Here is a 19859-nt window from a genome sequence, read left to right as displayed (position 1 = left end):
CATACAGCTCGGCCTCCGCCTCCTCCGGGAAGTCTGCCCTGATCCCTCCTTCCCACCCCGGGGCTGAGTCTGGGCCTCGTGACCGCCCTGTGGGTGTCCCATCATGGCACTTACCGTTTCGGGGCCGCGTCTCCCCAGCTCAGCATCTCATGTGCTTGGACCAGCCTGGGCACCGTAGGTGTCGAGCAGCACCCCCCCCCCCCCCAAATACCCGCAGACCCTGTCTCCTCAGTCCCGACAGCCACAGGTGTCTCCAGGTGCTGCCGGGTGTCTGCCCACTGGGGACGGTCATCCCAGCTAACCACGGCCTCGGGAGTTTGTAGCAGTCGCGTGTCCACTGTGACCAGCGACCAGACTGAGGGGCTTGATGCAACCCATGTTGACTGCACCACAGATCAACACGAGTCTCGCTGGGCTACGATGCAGGTGTGGACGGGGCTGGCTCCTTCTGGGCGCTCCAGGGGGAGTAATCCATTTCCTGCCTTTTCGGCTTCTAGAGGCCACTGCACTCCTTGGGATGAAGGCCGCTTCGTCTCCAAAGCCGGCCGTGTAGTCTGCCGGTCTCCGGCTTCCCCGCCTCCCCGCTCCCCCGTGAGGACCCTGGTGGTGGCACTGGTAACCCCAGGGAATTCTCCGTCTCCGGGTCCTGAACTGAATCTCATCTGCAAAGCCCCTTGGCCACGTTAGGTGCCGTATGTCCAGGTTCCAGCGATTGGCGTGGGGTCGTCTGCAGCCCCTCCGGAGAGGGGGTTCGTCTGGCCCCCCACATCTGAGGGCTTGATCTCATGTCTGTCTCCCCCTAGCTGTGGGTTGTGGGGGGACAGGAGCCCAGGCTGCCCCAGTGGTTGGGCATCCCCAGGCCCGAAACAGGGCCAGACCCTACTTGGACGTGTCAAAGACGGGAGCCCAGAGGGGCAACCAGCCTTGGTTGGTTCCCACAGACCAAGCAGCAGCAGGCCTCCCTTGCGCTACCGGTGTCCTACGTGGGTGGGCTGGACCTCCCTCCACACCTCCCCTGCACCCCCTCCCCCTGCAAGACCTGGGAGCCACAGCAAGGGAGCCTGTGGACCACGTGAGTTGGCAGCACGGTCCCAGGTGCACACCTCGGCACCACACTGTGTTCTCGCTCCCCCCCCCCCCGCCCCCTCCACCCCAGGATGCAGTTCCACTCAGGAGATCCTAGGGGGTCAAAGCCACAGGGACAGGAAGTAGAAGGTGGGTGCTGGGGAGCAGCGTATAAGGGTTTGTGTTTGGGAAGATAGAAGGTTCTGTGGATGGAGGTCAGTGGTGGTGGCACAACGGTGTGCCTACGCTATTGCCACGGGCCTGTCTACCTAAAAATGGTTAAAATGGTAAATTTCACATGATGTCTTTCACCCGATTAAAAGAAAAGCACAGCGGCCTGTTGAGCCAGGGATGGGAGGCAGGGTGCGGGGGACAGAAAGCTCTGGCGTAAATCAGAGGCCCCGGAGGAAGAGGGACAAAACGGCCCAGGCTCAGCAGGCGGCAGGTGAGCGCCACCAGCAGACTGCTTCCGGAAACCTTAATGGTCCCTTTAAAGCTGCCCCCGTCCGTCCTCCGTCCTCCTTCCCCGAAGGAAGAACCATGACTAAGTAAGCAATGCCGAGTGTGATTCAACTTACAAAAACACGTGAAATGAAGAGAGACGACGCTTTAAATAAAGGGTATGTGAACAGAAACACATTTATTACAAAAAAACAAAAACCAAAAAAAAAAAAAAACAGAACACAAAAAAACATTCACATTGTATTGAGCTACAATATGGCAGCAGATAAAAAAAATTATTGTACACAGTTTAAGAGAAACTCCTAACAGAACATACTCTTGTTGCCACGTGACAGAACACAGGAATCCAAGCGCTTAGTAGCGGCGAGTGAAGCGGGTGTCGTTGGGGCGGCTCCCCCGGTTCTGGCCTCCGAATCCACCCTGCATTCCGCCGCGTGGGATCACGTGGCCCCGCGAGGCCCCGCCTGGGGCGAAGCTGCCGCGCCTACGACACGACACACACGGTTCCCGTGTCGTTCCCGGGACCGAGGGGCCCGCCCCACACGCCCCCGTGTTCCGGGAGCAGCGCCTCCAGCGGGCAGAGGGAGGAGGTCGGTGGGGCGCCTCCCGGACCATTCGCACACGGGTGGCCCAGGCGGGCCACCGTGCAGAGGGGAGAGGGCTGAGCTGGACGGGCGGCACAACACCTTACCCTGACATCCCTCCCCGGTTCATCATGTGACCTGGCCCAGAGTGCCCGGACATACTCCTTTCGCCACCTGCGAGACGAGAGATGCCGGTCACACGGTGCCTCTGCGCACCGTGGAGCGCACGTGGAGCGCAGAGGACACCGACGCGGGGCTCCCGTGACTCCAGTACCCTTCCTGAGCCACCCAGCGGACCCAGACCCCGCAGGCCCCCGCGGATGCACACGCCGGCCGTCCTCGCCGAGCGGCGGCAGAGAGGAGCTACCTGTGCCCACATCGCTCTTCCCGTGCCAGACGGCTTCTGTCCGTTCGCCCTCCCTCCCCACATCCAGCCAGTAATGAGCAGGACCCCAAGGAGGGACAGCAGAGGAAGCCGTTCCCGCCCTCGAGAAGCAGGGAGACGAGCAAAGACGGGCGTAAAGCAGGTGGAGCTGAGCCTTCCAGGTGCTCCCCCACGAAGACAGACACGTCCCCGGCTGAGAGCCAGTCCTCACCTTGCCACCTCTTGTGGTCCCTGTCTACCATGCCTCCGTCAGCAGCACCCTGCCACGCACGGTCATCCTCTATTCTTCGGCCGTGGTCCCCCCAGTCACGTCTGCCCCTTAGGAAAAGATGCCTCTGATTTGGATTGCCCCCTCTGCGCCTTGCAGAATAGCAGGCGCCACGGGTTCCGGAAGGTGGGTTTCGCGTTCTGTGTTCCCGGTCCCCATCCTCTCTCCCTGAGCCAGGGATCCTCAGGAACACACACCGGTCCTGCCAGGGGCGTGTGAGGCCCCTGCAGGTGCTGTGGGGGGTGGGACACAAACCTGGGTGGAGGAGGCAGCCCCCGGCCCTCGCTCATCCTCTTGTCAGAGCCGTATCCCCAGCCGTCCCGGGAGTCCCGCCCATGGCGCTCTGGTCCTCCGTGGCGTTCAGGGTAATGCTGGACGTGAAAGAGCCAGAACAGAAAGAAGGCTTCGGTATCAAGCTTGGATCCCAAGGCCTTGGGGCCAACAAGCTGATAATGACGACGACAGTGACAGTAACTCAGAAGCACTGGCGAGCATTCTACACACGGTCGTGTGCCACAGAGGCCATTTCGGCTTGCTCAACAGCCACATCCTCGAAGTCTGCTCACGGACAAGTGAGGAAAACTGAAGAATGTAAACAACGGAGAAAGAAACCGAGGGATGAGATCCACCCTAATCCAAAAGGAGAGACTTCAGGCACCGAAGGAGAGAAGGCGCTGGGGCCTAGTGGCCGCCCTGTGCCAGGAACAGACAGACAAGCAGTGCACCCAGGCCCGGTGCTCTAGCCCCTAGGAACCTCCAGAACCAAACGGCCACTAGGGATCCTTTCACACTCACCCCAGACCTGGCGCCTCACCGGACCGACCACCGGCCACTCTGTGGCGTGGTCCGTGGAACCTGCTGGCCTGGCCCTGTTCTACGTGCCATCGGAAGGACGGAAGAGAGAGCCCTTCTAGGAATGGCTGTTTCTCGTTCTAGGAAATGCTGTTCTCAACAAACGCTCACCACTGGCCCTTCACCCGAAGCCTGCCCTGCTTGCCGGAAGGACGCCCCGAGCTTTAGGGAGCTGGTGAGGCGGCTTCGGCTCCATCGTTGCTCTCATGATCCCACAAACCCAATCTGTAGCCCTGTGGTCTTTTGCCCCAAGACCACATTCTAAGCGAGAAAGCCTAGAAAGGAGTCCTGGTAATGAAGCCTCTTGGATGGATGCTCCGGCTGCCCTGTGGCTGCACGCGTCCGCGCTTCTGCGCCTGCTAAGCCAGGAGCTCGCCAGGGCCGTAGCCGGGGCCAGCCTGTCACACAGGAGCCCTGGCCACGTGTGCTTCCGCCTCCTGCCTCCACGGGCCTCGCGTTCCCAAATGTGTGCGGACACCTCCCTCAACCAAAGTGGGGGAGGTGGGGCTCAACTGTACCAGATGGACAAACACAGCACTGTTCCTTCCAGGCACAAAGCCAAAGCCAAAGTGTCCGGGCAGGACAACAGCTGCTTAAATGAGACCCCAAAGCCCCACTTCCATAAGGAACCTGCAGGACACACCAGCTTGTAAAAAAACAAAACAACAAAAAAAACAACAGCTCATGATTCAGACCACTTCCTTTCAACAAACGCAAATATTTCCGAACAAGCAAGCTTTTCTCGGCAGCCTTCCGAAGACACCGAACCGACAGAGAACACTTTGCACAAAGCCGATCTCTAGCTCTGCCCGGTTTTTCACAGGGTAGCCACACTCTCCTGCCCACTGACCAGCTGGTGTAACGGCTCAGCAAGACCCTGAGAGCCTGTGTTCGTGTCCCCTTCTGTGTCCCATGTCACTGCCTGCATCCAGGGCAGCACCAGGGTTACTAAGGACAGCACACACAAGAGAAAACATCCTTTCAGGTTTGGGAGCGCTTCAGCCCATAGCGGCAGGAGAGAGCAGGCAGGGATTAGCAGCTGCGTGTCAGGAGCCGGGCCAACCGGTGTAGACATGGCTGTCAACCCATTTAGCCCCCACACCCTGAGCAGGGGGCAGTGAGCACCCTCACTTCAGAGTTGGGAGACACGTGCTCAGCACAGTGCTGACACCAGAATGCGACTCTGATTCTGGTTCCAGAGCCTGGACATCTAACCACCGAGCCCCACTTCCCCAAAGAGAACCGCCAAGAGCGAGTGTAGATTCAGTTGCTCTTCAGATTCACCTCCAAGAAGAGGAAAAAGAGGTACGCGACGACCGCTCCGGAGGTAGCAGGGGACCCGCTGGGTACGGCCAGGACTACGAAGTCCCCAGCCACGCCCTCAGGAAGCGAGGAAGGAGGGCAGACAGAGCCGCGCTCCAGCAGGGAAAGGAAACTCACGGGCAGCAATTGTGCCCCCATGCCGCCCTGACCACAACCTTCCGGAATTCCTCCCCGCACCCCCCGATATTCCAAGTAAACCCACTAAAGAGTCAGCGCGACGTGGAGAAGTTCTTAATCTAAACGTTCGACAAGTAAAAGAAGAAACTCCAGCATATTTTTTAACATGTGAGTCCTGCAAAGCACGGGCCCCTGGCCTCTCATGGGCTGAGCTGTGCAGACGGTGACGATGGAACCCTTCAGACTCACCCAAGGCTCCTTAGACACTGATACAGATACGGCATTTAGCTACTTCGCTATTCAGAAGTGAACGAACCTCAGCTGAGGAGGGAGACAGCACGGAGACAGAATCGATTCCACGGCAAAAACCGTGGCTGCAACTCAAGTTTCTGACTCACCTGTCCTTCTCTTTCTCCCATCATGGATCTTGAACCTTCTCTCCTGAAAAAGGAAATTTAAATGAAAACATAAGAAGAGAAGGTAGGTCGGCTAGACACCCCCTCCCCCAATAGAAAACATTTCCCAAACCGAACCCAGGTTATTCACAGCCTGAAGGTCTCAAAGCCTAGAAAGGCCAACCCTAGTCCTTCATCATTCAGAACGAGAGGAAAAGAGAACTTGTACAAATGGGCAGGGTCATTGGGAGCCTGGCTGACCTGTCGACAGAGTGGTCAGGGTAGCGGCCCCGGTCCCTGTGGTCAAAGTCATGGAAACGGTCCTGGCGGTTGAAATCAGAATGATAGCGCTCATCCAGAGCGGCCCGCTTTGCTTCCGGCCAGTAGGCATCGTCTCGCCTGGAGGGGGAATAAAGAAGTGATATAATTTCTCCTTCAAGTTCATAACCTTTGCGGAGCTGGTGAACTGAACCCTCAAACTGTCCCTGGCTCCTATCATTCCACAGAATGAGAATTAACTTTTTTGTCTTTGCTACACAAGCCGAGAGGGGCCAGTAGGGTGATGTGGGATCCGACTGAAGGACCCCCTTCTATTCTATCCAACAAGCCTCACTTGACCCTAAAGAGAAGAGCTTTGGTTTCCCTAACAGGAGGGGACGTGGGCACACCTGCACACCCGCAGGTCGCCTCCGGGAACAGCACACGGCCTCAATCTACCAGGACAGCAAGCGAGAGTCGTGACCCCCAGCTCTCCTCAGTGCACTACCTCTTTTCCTCCAACGTGGACTTAACCCAGCAAAGACACCAGTGGGGGGACGTTGAGAGGCACCTGAAATATACTGTTTCAAAAACATGCATGACCGTAACGGACTCCCAGCAGCGGTGTTTTGCACAAAGGCATCAAAAATCCTAAAAGAGCCTGAAGGCCCTCGAAAGAAGTCTTGCGGGATATTACACACAATCCATGCAATATCCACACGATAGAGGGAGGAATACAAAACGTGGTTCTTCCCGAGTGGCAATGCGTGCAGAAAAGCTGGTCGTATCAGTGCTGGGATTACCACCCTGGACTCCCACCAGCAAGGACTGAAACCGGGCCCGTTTTTCACTGGGGCTAGCGTTGGAGTATGCCCAAGTCATGTCGGTATGTCCAGGGAATTTAAGTTAATATTACTGGAAACGAGCCACAACACACGGCTACGATGACAAAGCCTACACAGAGGCCTAAAGGAAGTTTCTTCCGGTCGCGGGTCACCCCCCTCGGCACTTGACTCGCATGTGGCCCCGGGCTGAAGAACTCCCTTCCCTCGGGGGTTCTGTGCTAGGACTTGAACGTGAGGCTTTCTTAGGCGCTGCTCTACCCATTTCCCCACTGACCCCTAACGATCTCAGGTGCCCGACGAACAACAGGACGTCAAATCGAGCTGTAGCCCGTACGCGTGCGGCCTCTGAAACGAGAATCTCGCGGAAGCGCGACGTGGGGGACCCTCACCCGATCCTAAAGGCCACAGGCCGCCTCCGGGGTGGCGGCTAAGGGCAGCTAGGCTCACCGGCCGTCCACGTCGTAGGGCCTCCGCACCGCGGGCCGCCGCTCCTGCTCGTAGCGCAGCTCCTGCTGGCGCCGCAGCTCCTCGCGCTCGCGGTGGATGCGCTCCTGCTCCCGCCGGCGCTCGTGCTCCACGTGCATGCGCTCGCGCTCCAGCCGCTCCCGCTCCATGCGCTCGCGCTCCAGGCGGTGGCGGTGGAAGGCCAGCCTCTCGCGGGCGATCTCCAGCCGCTCGCGCTCCTCCCGCTCCCACTGCGCCTGCATGCGCTGCTCCCACTCGCTGCGCTCGCGCACCCTGCGGGAGAGCAGCTGCTGGAGGGGCCGCGGTGCCGGTGGCATCACCCGGCCAGGCGGGCGGCCGGGACACGGGAGCCACGGCTCCCGCCCGCCCGGAGCGCGGACCGGCCCCGGGAGCTGCAGAAACGCGGCCCCGGGGCCGCGCCTTCCCGACCGGCCAGGGCGTCGGTGCGGCGGCAGCCCCGAGGTGCCGGCACGGGCTCCGCCGCCGGCTCGGTGCCCCCCAGTTCGGTCCCCGGCCGGCGGGAATCAGAGCAGAGAGGCACGGGCACAAAGGGGCTCTTCTAGGATAGGAGCTGAACCTCACTTCCCAAAACCTTTTCTGCGGATCAACATCTGATTCCATGAAACAGTCCATTAAAAATAAGAAACAGAACACACTTGCCACAGGAAATTAAGTCTCGGTCAGGACCTCTTGTCCCTAAATGAGCTTCAGTCACCCCGGGATGGGGCGAGTGCACTAGAATTGAAATCCTGACAATATTTGTAAACTCAGAGGAGTTTACCGACAGGCAGCCCGTGGTGGCCGAGCAAAGGGCCGGGGAGCCCACGCAGCCCGAGGGCGCGGCCAGCTCTGCTCTTGTCAGGGACACCAGCTACACCCCAGCGCATTTCCTGCCAGTCCCTGTACGTGTGACATGGAAGACAGTGGCCACATTGTCCCCTTTCCACCCGTTGCTACGCCTTTACAGACACCTACTTACACCGGCAGAAACGCATACTCTTGCCTCACTGCCGGGTTTTGGACAAGAATGGCTACAGCCTCCTTGATTAATGCGACACGTCCAGGCCCTCCCACATCCGCCTTTACAGGTCGAGGGCAAGGGTTCAGGAAGGGCCCCGTGGAGCGGACAGGCCACGGTTTATACAAGCAGCACCCAGAGGCAGACCTTTTGATGGTCTCCTAACTTTCACAACCTCACACAATCGGAGGCTTTCTCATGCACAAGTTCCTCTAGGGCAGGTCTGGAGAAGTGGCACTTCTAGGCCTGGGGCACTAGACTTAGCCGCGCGGGCCTCCGCGGAATCCCTCTCCAGGGGCCGCGCCCCCGACCACCACACTGGAATGCACACAGTGCACCCAACCAAACCGGCAGAAGCAAAAACTGGTCTCACTGCTCTTTCCACGAGCGCTCCCGGTGCCCAGTGAAGCCTCCCTTCGTCCTGAGTCCCGCGGCACCTGACCCGTCCCTTCTGTCAACTCGCTCCTGTCCGTTTCCTAGCAGGTTTTTTTTGCCTCCTTACATTTACTTCGCATCACGTTTATTCCCATCCCTCGTGGATCTTTCACGTACAGACAGAAGTTACATTTTCTCTCGGTCAACCTCTCCTTCCGGCCCCCAACTCTTGAACGCACCAACTTCCGCTGTATACGGGTGTTGTCAGCTTTCATGTTTGTGTTCTGTCACCAGCTGACGGGGACTGTTTTGTCACTGACGGGAGCTGCAGACCCAGAGGGCCGACCAAAAGAATAGCCAAGTGACTTGAAGCTATTAAAGGATGGGAGAGCCCATCCTTTTGTCCCTGGTGAGAAACGTCACTACTGACATATGAAGTCCCCACATGCGCACGGGTCAGCTCTGTGGCCCTACGTCACTTCAACACAAGGGCCCTCTGTCCGGCGCCCGTCCCTGCGCAGCAGGAAGCCGTGAGTGCACGCACACCAGAAAGGCCGTGCCTCGCCCCCTCTACTCGTTCTTACTCTGCCAGTTTTACGAGCGCTGTTTATTTTTTCAACTATAGTTTAAGAATCGTTTCTTTGTAAAAAAAACTGTCATACAGTGTGTTCAGTACTGCTTGTGTTTAGCTTTTAAATTTTCCGGAGACTTTTTCTTTAGCTATTTTAAGGATGGGGACATCTCTGCTCTCTCCCTGCGTGTGTCCCACTGTTTCTCTCCCAACCGCTCTGGGGGCACCCCGGGTGTGTGAACCAGCACTGCTAGGCCTTTCAACTCCCTGCCGTTACCTCCCAGAATCATCGAGAGATGGGCCTGTCTGCATGAGAAGATCATTTGAAAGTAACCACAGGATGGAAGAGCACAGCAAGTCTATTGAAGGCTAAAGGAGCAACAGGGTTTACAGCAATATCCCACCCACAGGGGGCTCTGAAAATATGCCCCCGTGACACGGTCTGACTAGTCCAGAGACAGAAGCAAACCAGGAACACTGCTGGACACGGACTCACCTCCGGGACTCAGAGTCTCTCGACTTCCGAGGCTCTTTGACTTTATCAAAAGACACAACAGACCGCTTCTCTCTGCTGGCCGATTTGCGATCCTGGCTCTTAGAAACCTGGTTCACCAAAAAATATTCACGAGTTAAGGTAGAAATGACAACAGGAAGAACCAGGCGAGTCCACATCCAAGCATCCAACACGAAGATTGGAAATGAACGTTAACGTTTAATGGGACAACCAGGTAACAGGGTGTTCCCTCCTAAGAGACTTCACGTTTTCCTGCCCATACTTAAAAATCAAAACGTCATCACCAAGCCAAAATATCCAACGAGAATTTTCAACAGGGTCAAAATAGAAGTATTATCTCTCTAAAACTTTTTAGATGATGAAAACCAATTTAAAAAAAAAATGTATTTACTTATCTTAAGAAAGAGGAAATGAAAGCAGGGGAGGGGCAGAGAGAGACAGGGAGACAGAAAATCCCAAACAGGGGCTCGATTTCACAAACTGTGAGGTCATGACCTGAGCCAAAACCAAGAGTCAGACGCTCAACCAACTAAGCCACCCAGGTGCCCCAAAACCAATTTTTTTAATACTTGGTCTTCTTCATCTAAAATAAACTCCTTGGAGGGACGCCTGGGTGGCTCAGTCGGCTGAGCGGCTGACTTCAGCTCAGGTCACGATCTCGCGGTCCGTGAGTTCGAGCCCCGCGTCGGGCTCTGTGCTGACGGCTCAGAGCCTGGAGCCTGTTTCAGATTCTGTGTCTCCCTCTCTCTCTGCCCCTCCCCCGTTCATGCTCTGTCTCTCTCTGTCTCAAAAATAAATAAACATTAAAAAAAAAATTAAAATAAACTCCTTGGAGTGCCTGGGCGGCTCAGTCGGCTGAGCGTCCGACTTCAGCTCAGGTCATGATCTCGTGGTTCATGGGTTGGAGCCCCATGTCGGGCCCTGTGCTGACAGCTCGGAGCCTGGAGCTGCTCCGGATTCTGTGTCTCCCTCTCTCTCTGCCCCTCCCCAGCTTGCACTCGGTTTCTCTCTCTCTCAAAAATAAGTAAAACATTGAAAAAATAACATAACATAAACTAAACTCCTTACTCTCAACTCTTTACCCCTGTTCTTTTCCTTCCTAATTAAACATGCAGTGAGTGCCCAACCATGGCTACCTCTAGTAGAGCAGAGGATTCCTGATTTGTGTGACTGTGTTATCTTTATGAGATCTACCCATCTTAGCCCTGGAACTCATACTTCCATTTTGCCATTTTCCACTCATTTTACATAAAATAACTGTAAAAGAGGACACATGTACTATAACATGTGCACAAAAATAAGCACGCTGGAAGTTTGCAGAACTGGAACACTGGCTTGCAATAGCCAAAACGAGCGCCATCTCACAGCACAGGGTAACATGGCAGGCCCGAGGCTGGCGCCTAGGAACCTGGCATTCAGAGTGTCTCCAGCTGACAGTCCCAGGGTGGTCACTGTGCCTAGACTGTGCCCACTGTGGTTTCTGCTCAACACCTGCTTTCCTCTTAGAAGTCACAAATTTCGGTATATATCTAGCAGAACGTCTAGGTAACCAGCCCCCAAATAACAACCTTGGGTGCTGACACTAACAGGCTAACGGGCTTCCCTGGGCAAGAGCATAGGCCACACGAAGGGGAGAGCACGAGGGAGCCTGCACAAGTCCTCTCTGGACTCTGTGTCTTTTCCCCCATGACTGGGCTGTGTATCCTTACTGCACCACTGTAGGCAATCTTAGCTGTGAGGACCATCACAGGCCAAGCCCCGTGGCCCTGAGGGTGAACTGGTGAATGTGGGTGGTCTTGAGGACCCTGGCCTCATATCTATCCAAGTTGCCAGACCCAAAAAGTGAAGTTAGGGACACTGACAGCTTCCTAAGCCCTCACAGCAGGCAGAGTGAAATGGTAAGGACCCAAGACAGGTACTTTGTGAATTGTGTTCTCTGGAGCATCTGCGTGGAGAAAGAACACGGGACCGAGCCCAAGTGGAGATCCAACTCAGAAGGGCATGAAACCCCAGCTGGGTTACATAGGAGTTTAGGAATGTGTGATGGAGAGCTGCCACCACTTTCAAGGGAGACCATGAAAATGGCCACCTACATGTGGATTCGGGTGGGGGAAGCCAACTATTCCCATATTTTAATTTTATGAAACAGTGCTCTAACTCTGTCATGGCTTTAGTTCACATTTGAACTTTAAAATTAGCTTTAGGTAATAAGAAAACAAAAATTCTCATCAGAACAAAGTTACGCACAAACAAAAGCTTTTAAACTCTTTCCGTTTTGGGGGGCAACTGGGTGGATCAGTCACCGGAAATCAAGCGTCCGACTCTTGATTTTCACTCAGGTTATGATCTCATGTTTTGCAAGTTCGAGCCCTGTGTCAGGCTCTGTGATGACAGGACGGAGTGTGCTTGTGATTCTGTCTCTCCCCTGCTCTCACTCTCTCAAGATAAACTTTAAGAATAAAAAAATAAATAAGTGAAATAAGAGAAACACTAAATACTCTAGTTAGAAAATTGATACTCACTCTCTCTTTGGATCCTGAAGTCTTGACACTAATAACAGGCACCCCTTTAGATTTATCCATCACTACGGTCCGCTCGGTTCCTCGACTTCCTACAGAAGAAAGGAGTTGTGTAATGGAAGAAACAGAAAACTCCCAGATTAGACAAAAAGGATTTCTCTCTATGAAAAAGAAATCTAGTATGCACTGCTGACAGCAAACCGTAAACCACACCAGCCGGGAACAGAGCACAGGGTGACATCACCAGTGACAGCACCTGATTTTGTGGTTCGAGATCGCTCCGAGGGGCCAGGTTTCTGATCATCTTGATCTTTACTCTTTTCTCCGCTTACGTCTTCACCCTTCTTAGTGTCCTCTTTTCTATCAGCTTTATCTTCCCTCTTGAGGTTCGCAGATCTACAAATGACATCCCAGAACAGACGCACGTTACGTCCAACATTTAGGCAGCGAAGCAGCCACGACGAGACTCTTGCAGTGAGCGCCACGTGACCAGGAGGCTGCCTGGGCGTCAGCGGGACGAGGCCCGACAAGGGGAGGCGCCTGCTCTCCCCAAGCACCCTGGGAAGAGGGGCTGAAGGAAGGAATCCTCTCAGGGAGCTACTGAAGGTGAACCCCCTCCACCAAACGTTAGTATAAACTAAAGGAAGGGGAGGCCTTGCGGTCTCCCTGTCCGTGGAAAACGTGCAGGATGCGAAACGTAGAAAGGCCATCTTGTCCACAGTTCCCTCAGAGAAGAGCGATACCTGTCACTGGTGCTGGACTTCTCCTTCTTCCCCTCACCCTCTCTCTTCTCAGAAGTTTTCTTCCCAGTTGGTTCATTTTTCGCCTGAAAAAAAGAATCAAGTGCAAGTATTACCTTATTTCCTCAAAGGGTCACATCCCGGTAAGAAAACCACCACTTACTTTTTCCACGGAGATCATCTTCCCGTGGAGCTCTGTTTTGTGCAGGTGGTTAATGCATTTTGTGGCCTCTTCTGCTGTGGACATTGTAACAAAGCCATAGCAGCGAGCTCCAGGACTCCGGGCGTTTGTCACAACCTTAGCGCCCACCACCTCAAAGGAAAGCACACGAACGGGACTCAGACACAAAGCCCCCACTCACAGACCCCCAACACCCGCTGCGTGAAACGCACAGGACATCCCCGTTCACGCTGCTTTCCTCTGATGCATGAGTCCCGGCACCTGCCCTGGAACGAGGACTGTGGGCGACGCCCCGTCACCCGGTGCCTGACAAGTGGCACATAACAACTAGGGAGGATGACGCTACTGCCTCACTGGGACGACTCTGTGGATCTGCCCCACTTCCGGCCGTTCCCTCTGGGGATCAGACCTCAGCTGTCATTCCGTTAGCCGTGTGGGCAGTGAAGCAGGAAGACAGATGTGCACGTGGAGACTGACGTAAGGACGCTAAACCCATCTTACTCCGAGCGATGACAAAATTCGGTAGGAGAGGTTTCTGGCATGAGAGCCACATCTTTGCACACTACTTACTTCTCCCAGTGACCCTGGCAAGTTAAGGTTAGGCACTCTGGCTCAGGGGAGGTCCCACATAAGCCAGTATTCACCCTCATTATGCCACACGGACACTCAGACCCAAGAGAGTTTCCGAGTGGGCTGTCCCTACTCAAGGACATTAAGCTGAGAACGAACCCAAGACACTGCAGGCTCCAAGGTGACATGTCCCTGCTGAGAGTACCCATCTGGGCCACAGGGGAATCGTGAAAGAGGCCCACCACGCATTACCGAGGCCCAGGGAATCATTAGTTATTTCTACAACCCCATCATATTTAATTTCACTCTTTTTGGTTCCCAGACATCGATAACCAAAGCAAATACTATTGGTTTTCTCCGCTATAAATTGTTGAATCCTTACTATAAACAGAGGCCTGTGCTTAAGTCTCACTTTGGCTTGCCCCAAAAGCTACCTCTGAGAAAATGAACCCTGGATGCAGCAGTTTATTTAGGAGGTGAATCTAGAAAGCACATGGGGAGGTGGTGAAAAAGAGAAGGGAAGAGAGCTAACGCAGGTACTCTAAGTCAAACACGGAACCGCAGCCGGCCTGGAGGGGTGGGGGAGGCGGGTGCCTCTATCCATCATGGCCACCGCTCTTGGGCTGAGCGAGGAGGGGAATCAGGCAGAGGAGAAGTAGCCCGGCTGTGGGTGAAAGCAGGCGGGCTGAGGGACACGGGCCGGGGCACCAACAGCTCTGCAACAGCTACACACACCATCCGAAGGAGCCAGCACCTCTGAGGGCCCTCAAGCAGACGGGAGCTCACACAGGGGAAATGACGTGCTCCCGGCCACTCGACTGTGAGCAGCAGAGCTGGGCCCACAGCTGCCCAGACCAGTCTGACCCTAAAGGCCCTGTTTACAACCCCTTTCTACAGCCTTCCTCCAGTTCCACAGTGACCACCATCTCGCAGAAGTGCTGACAGCACCTCCCCACCCTGCCCTTTGCCACCACTGCTGAAGTTGAAGACTCAACACCACAGAAACAGATTTAGAAAACCCTCTAAAATTTACGTGGTGGCTTTGGGGCCCGGGAAAAGGGAGAAACAATACGGAGCAGGCGTAGGTTCTGGGAGCTTCCACCTCTCTCACCGCGAGCGGTAGAGGGACAGACCCGCCACAGGCTGTGAGCAAACATGAGCCAAAGAACGGCATGGCGTCGTTCAAAGCAGTCCCCGAGAGGGGACAATCATCTGCATGTAAAGGCCGTACTACATTGGCTTAAAAACATTTTCTCTCCTCGATGACCCCTTGGTCTTACCTTCCCATATTTGCTGAAAAGATTCTTCAAATCTGTGGCTCTGGTGGTAGAAGAAAGTCCGCTAACCCAGAAATTTCTACCACAACTGCTACGACCTATTTCAAAAGAAAAGTCTGGTCAAAACCACCACACTCACGAGATCCTAAGTCTTAAAGACTAAAGTCATTCCAAACCAGACACTTCCCCACTTCTCCCAGATGCCAGCACAACCCAAGCCGGCTAAGACAGGAGGGCCTGCCGCGTCCTCACACAACGCTGGGAAACGCACACCAGGTCTACCAGGGTGGTGAGCAAAGCCAGTTTAACAGCATTGAACCAGGGGCTATCAGGAACGTGGGAGGTTGGTTCACATAGAAAGTCGCCAAATGGCACTAGGCAGCCCGGTGGAGTGGCTTCTGCCCATAGAACAGCTGCTATCAGGATGAACCCAATCCAGATGCTTCTCCTTCTTGTCATATATACCTTCCCACCTATGCCTCATCTGGATTTCTTCTTCTAGACTGCTAAGAAGGAATCCGAACCAACAAAACGTCGTCTCCGTTAGCGATTTTAATAGAGAGCGAAGCTGTTGATAAACCTGAGGTACTAGATAACCCCACGATAGCTGAAGTCAGAACATTTATTCCCATTTACAAGTATCACTGAGGCTAAGGAAGTCTGCAAATCAGAGGGCCAGTCAGGATCGATGAGCTCAAAGTGCTCCCTCGAAAGCAAGTGTCTGCTTCCGATCGACAGGTTAACTCTGAGGACCTGTCCTGCCCTCTATAACCCAGAACCTGCAAATGAGTAGCAGAGGAGGGGAGAAAGGCTTCACGAGAGGCCCCAAAGCACATCTGGGAAAGAAACACCATATGCAACGAACCGGAAGCAGATACCCCACTGCTGCCAAGGCCCAACATGCTCCAGGAGACTGGGGTCGCCCCGGTGACCTACCCTTTTCCTCTTTGGAAAGCCTTTTTGTATCCGAGTCATCTTCGACAGAACTAGAGACAAAAGATAATGTCACTCCAGAAGGAAGCAGCAGAGAGGAAACAAACTCAAAATTATAAAACACGTGCTGAGGTTGCATACCTACCCGAAATTTAGTTCTGAAAAAATGATACCCCGACAAACTTGTATTGGAAATCTGACCTAACCATAAGATTTCAGACCCATAGGAGTTAATTAATTCTGCTGGGCTAAAGATAATTAGGAAGAATTAAAGAAAACAACCATGATAGGTTGAGAAAAGAAAAAAGATTATGTAATCAGTTTAAAATAAAGAGAAATAAAACATCGTTTAGAAGTAAACTACAATTGCATCAGTCTGGCTGGCCAATTGCAGAAAAAACAGCTTATGTGTGTCATTAAATGACCAATGAAAAGGAGATAGCGTCTGGTCTAAAACTGAGAAAAAACAAACCTCATTTTCTGATCAGCGCCCTCACTGGCTGAGGACTCTTTAGGAGCCGGAGGGACTTCATTACAAGCTTCAAAAGCAAACTTCTTCACGTCTTCTTTGCTATCTCTGGGGTCTGGGCTTGAGGCTTCCTGGGGCGCTTCCGCGACCTCCTCGCTAGAGGCTTCCGTGTGCTCTGAGGCTTTACTACTCTGCTCAACTGGCTTCTCTAGCCCTACAGGCTCACAGTCCGTCCGCGCGCCATCGCCCGGCTGCTCCACGGGCTCCCTTTTCACTACCGCTAACAGGGTGTCTGCCCTGCTCGCCTGAGCTCGTGCTGTTGACTCGCTGGCCAAATCTAAGTCACCCTCCTCCGGATGGGCGCTGCCAAAAAGGTCCTCTTCCTCCGCAAGCTTTCTGTCTGGCCCCACGCTACTTGTATCCTGTGCAAAGGGCTGCTCCAGCTCGGAACCTTCTTCTTTTACTGGCTCAGATTTACAAGTTTCCCCCAAAATGTCGAGTATTTTCTCATTTTCTACGGATTTAACAGGAATAGAATGGCACAAGGTTTAATTACCAGGGAAATAAAGCAATCACAAATGCGGAACCGGCACGGCTGCCACGCTAACACGAAGAGAACCGCTAGCTACACAGAGATTGGAAAACCCGCGGGTACACAAAGTTACACTGGTTACACTACCTGCGCTCCAACCGACTGCTACAGTAAGCCGCTACGCTACATGGAAGAGAAAAGCATCCCAGAGATTTAACCCCCAAAACCTTCTGGCTGATTCTTGACAGTCTTCATTCTGTCGTCGTTTACATAGAACTCTTCCAAATTTAGCTTCCAAAGTCCAAGTTGCTTAACTGAATGTATCACCATTCACTGAACAGCTCAATTTCCAAATTTCTTTGAATTTCTTTTAACAGAACAGTCCAACATGAAAACCAGAATCTCTTCCATCGGTGATCTGAGATATTTGCAGTCCAGAAAGTGAACGGTATTTGTTTGGAATTCTCATGAAGAAACTCTTTCCTCTTCTGGAATCCAGTTATGTCTCAATGTTTTAAAACGCATCTCCCTACAGCTACCTGCACTGCCTGAATTAAAAACCACAAAGTTAAGACACTGCCCAATATCACAAGATCTGTTTTGTGGGGTGCAGAGGTTATTAGCTCTTGAGAGGCATGCAAACTCTTTCTACGTGTTTAAATGCCGTTTACGTTTAAAAAGGCATGAGATAGTCTCATCTCACCAATACAGTTTGTAAAATGAGAAGTCAGCCACTTTCACAGATCTGGTGATATGGCTGGGTTTCCAATCTCTATGATCCTGGTATGTTCTGGATCGTAAACCTTTAGAACAATGTATACTACAGTAAGGCAACTTTTTAAAATTAAAGAATTTAAATTAGAGAAGGTGGAAAGCTAGAATGGTTCCAAACCCCCGCTGGTAAGTTTTTCATTTAACAGTACCTGGCTCCAAGGATGGCTCTTCAATTTCCTGCAACAAAAAACATAAATAAGATTGTGCCAGATGAACGCAATCTAGTTCATTTACACTGGAAACTAACTAAAAGGGGGGATTTCTGAAGTACAGACTAGGAAACTCACAACTGCACCAGGTGGAGAACCTGCTCGCGCATTCAGGAAAGAGCCTGCCCTCAGACACGCCACCTCCCTCCCCTCCGCCCCAAGCTCCCCAATGTAGGCTACTCTCCAGGGGCCTCGGCCCTGGTTGCGGATACTGTTTCTTTTGCCTTGTTTCCCCAGCACCTGGCAATCGTATCACTTTCAGTGGTGATGACATCATCACGGCTTGTCGGTCCCCCTAGACTGAACTCTTAAAAGCCAAGAGAGCGGTGTTTTTGTCTACTTGTGGCGTGTAACAGAATGCCTGACATTTCACTCAACGTAGCGCTAATTTCTAAAAATTCAGAAGCGTGAGGGAACATAGGTACAGGTGGTTGGACCTCTGTTCTTAGTTCACGTGGTCCTACTACCTCACCTCTGCCTGCCTGTCACTTGAGTGCTGTCCAGCATTACACGCTACTCCCCCCCCCCGCCCCAGCTTTTCCAACCAGCGTTGCCACGGGGCCCCCTCTAATCCCTAAATAGCCTTCAAACCCTTCCCAGAAAGCCCTGTCCGTCCAGACCATGGCCACTCCTCACCTACAACAGCATCTGGTCTCACTATCCCTTCCCCATATGCCTGCACTTTACCGCCATGGTGAGCATACAGTTCCTCCTGGCCTAAAGCCTTCAGCGATGGCCCCCACACCCTCTCTCCGCCAGCAGGCCCACGTGTCCCCGCCCCACCCACAGGCGAGTCCTACACCTCCCTCAGCACTTGGCTTGGGGGCCATCTCTTCATAGAAAGGCTTCTCCTAATGGCTTCAGAGGCTGCCCACTATGGAAGAGCCCCTCTGTCAACATGCGGTCCTCCACACTGACATTCCCTCTGCGTAAGGCCGGTCATTCTGGACTTTAGGCAATACTGAGGAGCACCGACTAGGTTCCACGCACAAATTTAAACACCACACACACACACACACACACACACACACACACACACACACACACACACACACACACACGTTAATCAGACAATCCTAACAGGTTGGAACTATCAGTATCAAACTTCTTTTCACAGACAGGGAGACTGGCACAGAGTGACTGACAAACTTCCTCAAGGACACACAGCACAGCCAGAATCTAAGCAATGGCTGTGTGGGTGGGAGTCCACACCAGTCCTGGTCTCTGCTCGACCCTGCTGAGGTACTTCCCATGGCGAGGAAGGGCTCCGGGAAGATGGTGACCACCCTTTCTTCTCATTCATCTCTGTATACACACCTGACACATGCTTGTGGGATGGAGGGGAATGGTCTGCACCTCCACTGGGAACTAGTCTGCCATCCGGGAAAGCACTGTGGAACTGTTCACTTCTCTGTTTCGTTTTATGTATTTTTTTTCATGCAACGTACCCCACCCTGGGAATTAAGCCTACAACTAAAGCCAAAGATCATTCTAGACAGAATTCTCTCCTTAACTTTCTCCAGAAAGAAATTAATGTACCTCTATTTGTCTCTGGAAGGGTTTATATATTTTCCACGTTAACACGGGAGTCTTTGACCAAAAAAACCCAAAAAACAAAAAACTAGAGCAAATGGCAAGACCCGGCTCCTCCTTTCCTTTCGGAGCCAGGAAACGGGTGGTATCACTTTGCAGCTGCAGCGAGACATCAGGACTAAAGGTAAACTGGGCTCCACCGCACTTTCTTGAGGTTTGCACCCTCCTCGCAGCTGGGATTCTGGCTTGCCAATAACCACCCTTGCCCCTGCCTGGCAGAAGCAAATGGGGATTGTGTCTGAAGGACGGCTTCTAATTAAGCAGTACAGGTAAATGAAAAATGACACCAAAAAACCCCAAAAAACAAAAACTGGCACATACTATGTTTTTATTTCCTTGCAAAATTTTCCAATGAAAATCAGACAGCTTCCCACATAAGTTTATTCCAGCAGTTTTTATCTAGGCAGGCTTGCTGGAAAATTAAAAGGAAACTCAAGACCCACATGTATGGAAATCCTACCTGAAAGTCAGTCCACATCTCATTTGTTCTCATCTAAGATTTAATATTTACACAGACGATACAGTCAAGATGATAGAGTCGTCAAAATAAAGCTCTGCATTTGCT

At 53.1% G+C, this 19859-nt stretch overlaps 1 protein-coding gene across 3 annotated transcripts in view; it reads right to left on the bottom strand.

Moving 5' to 3' along the window:
- Positions 1-1679: 1679 nt before the first annotated feature.
- The window catches only part of SAFB (scaffold attachment factor B), a 36953-nt gene continuing 18773 nt past the window's right edge, over positions 1680-19859 (bottom strand). For 2 of the 3 annotated variants that reach the window (XM_011287719.4, XM_045044375.1), the window contains 16 exons: positions 17642-17669; positions 16190-16700; positions 15721-15770; positions 14788-14882; positions 12920-13069; positions 12760-12842; positions 12273-12412; positions 12020-12108; positions 9480-9586; positions 7002-7292; positions 5713-5850; positions 5455-5497; positions 3020-3135; positions 2708-2814; positions 2219-2285; positions 1680-2011 (listed from right to left, as the gene is read on the bottom strand). In XM_011287719.4, coding sequence (XP_011286021.3) covers positions 1882-2011; positions 2219-2285; positions 2708-2814; positions 3020-3135; positions 5455-5497; positions 5713-5850; positions 7002-7292; positions 9480-9586; positions 12020-12108; positions 12273-12412; positions 12760-12842; positions 12920-13069; positions 14788-14882; positions 15721-15770; positions 16190-16700; positions 17642-17669 — 2145 coding nt within the window. In that variant the 3' untranslated portion in view covers positions 1680-1881. The remainder of the gene's footprint in view (positions 2012-2218; positions 2286-2707; positions 2815-3019; positions 3136-5454; positions 5498-5712; positions 5851-7001; positions 7293-9479; positions 9587-12019; positions 12109-12272; positions 12413-12759; positions 12843-12919; positions 13070-14787; positions 14883-15720; positions 15771-16189; positions 16701-17641; positions 17670-19859) is intronic. The other variant, XM_011287720.4, reaches the window with a different exon arrangement.

The sequence above is a fragment of the Felis catus genome, chromosome A2 (assembly GCF_018350175.1).
Source record: "Felis catus isolate Fca126 chromosome A2, F.catus_Fca126_mat1.0, whole genome shotgun sequence".
In the NCBI taxonomy this organism is placed as follows: Eukaryota; Metazoa; Chordata; class Mammalia; order Carnivora; family Felidae; genus Felis; species Felis catus.
This window is presented reverse-complemented; position numbering and strand designations above follow the sequence as displayed.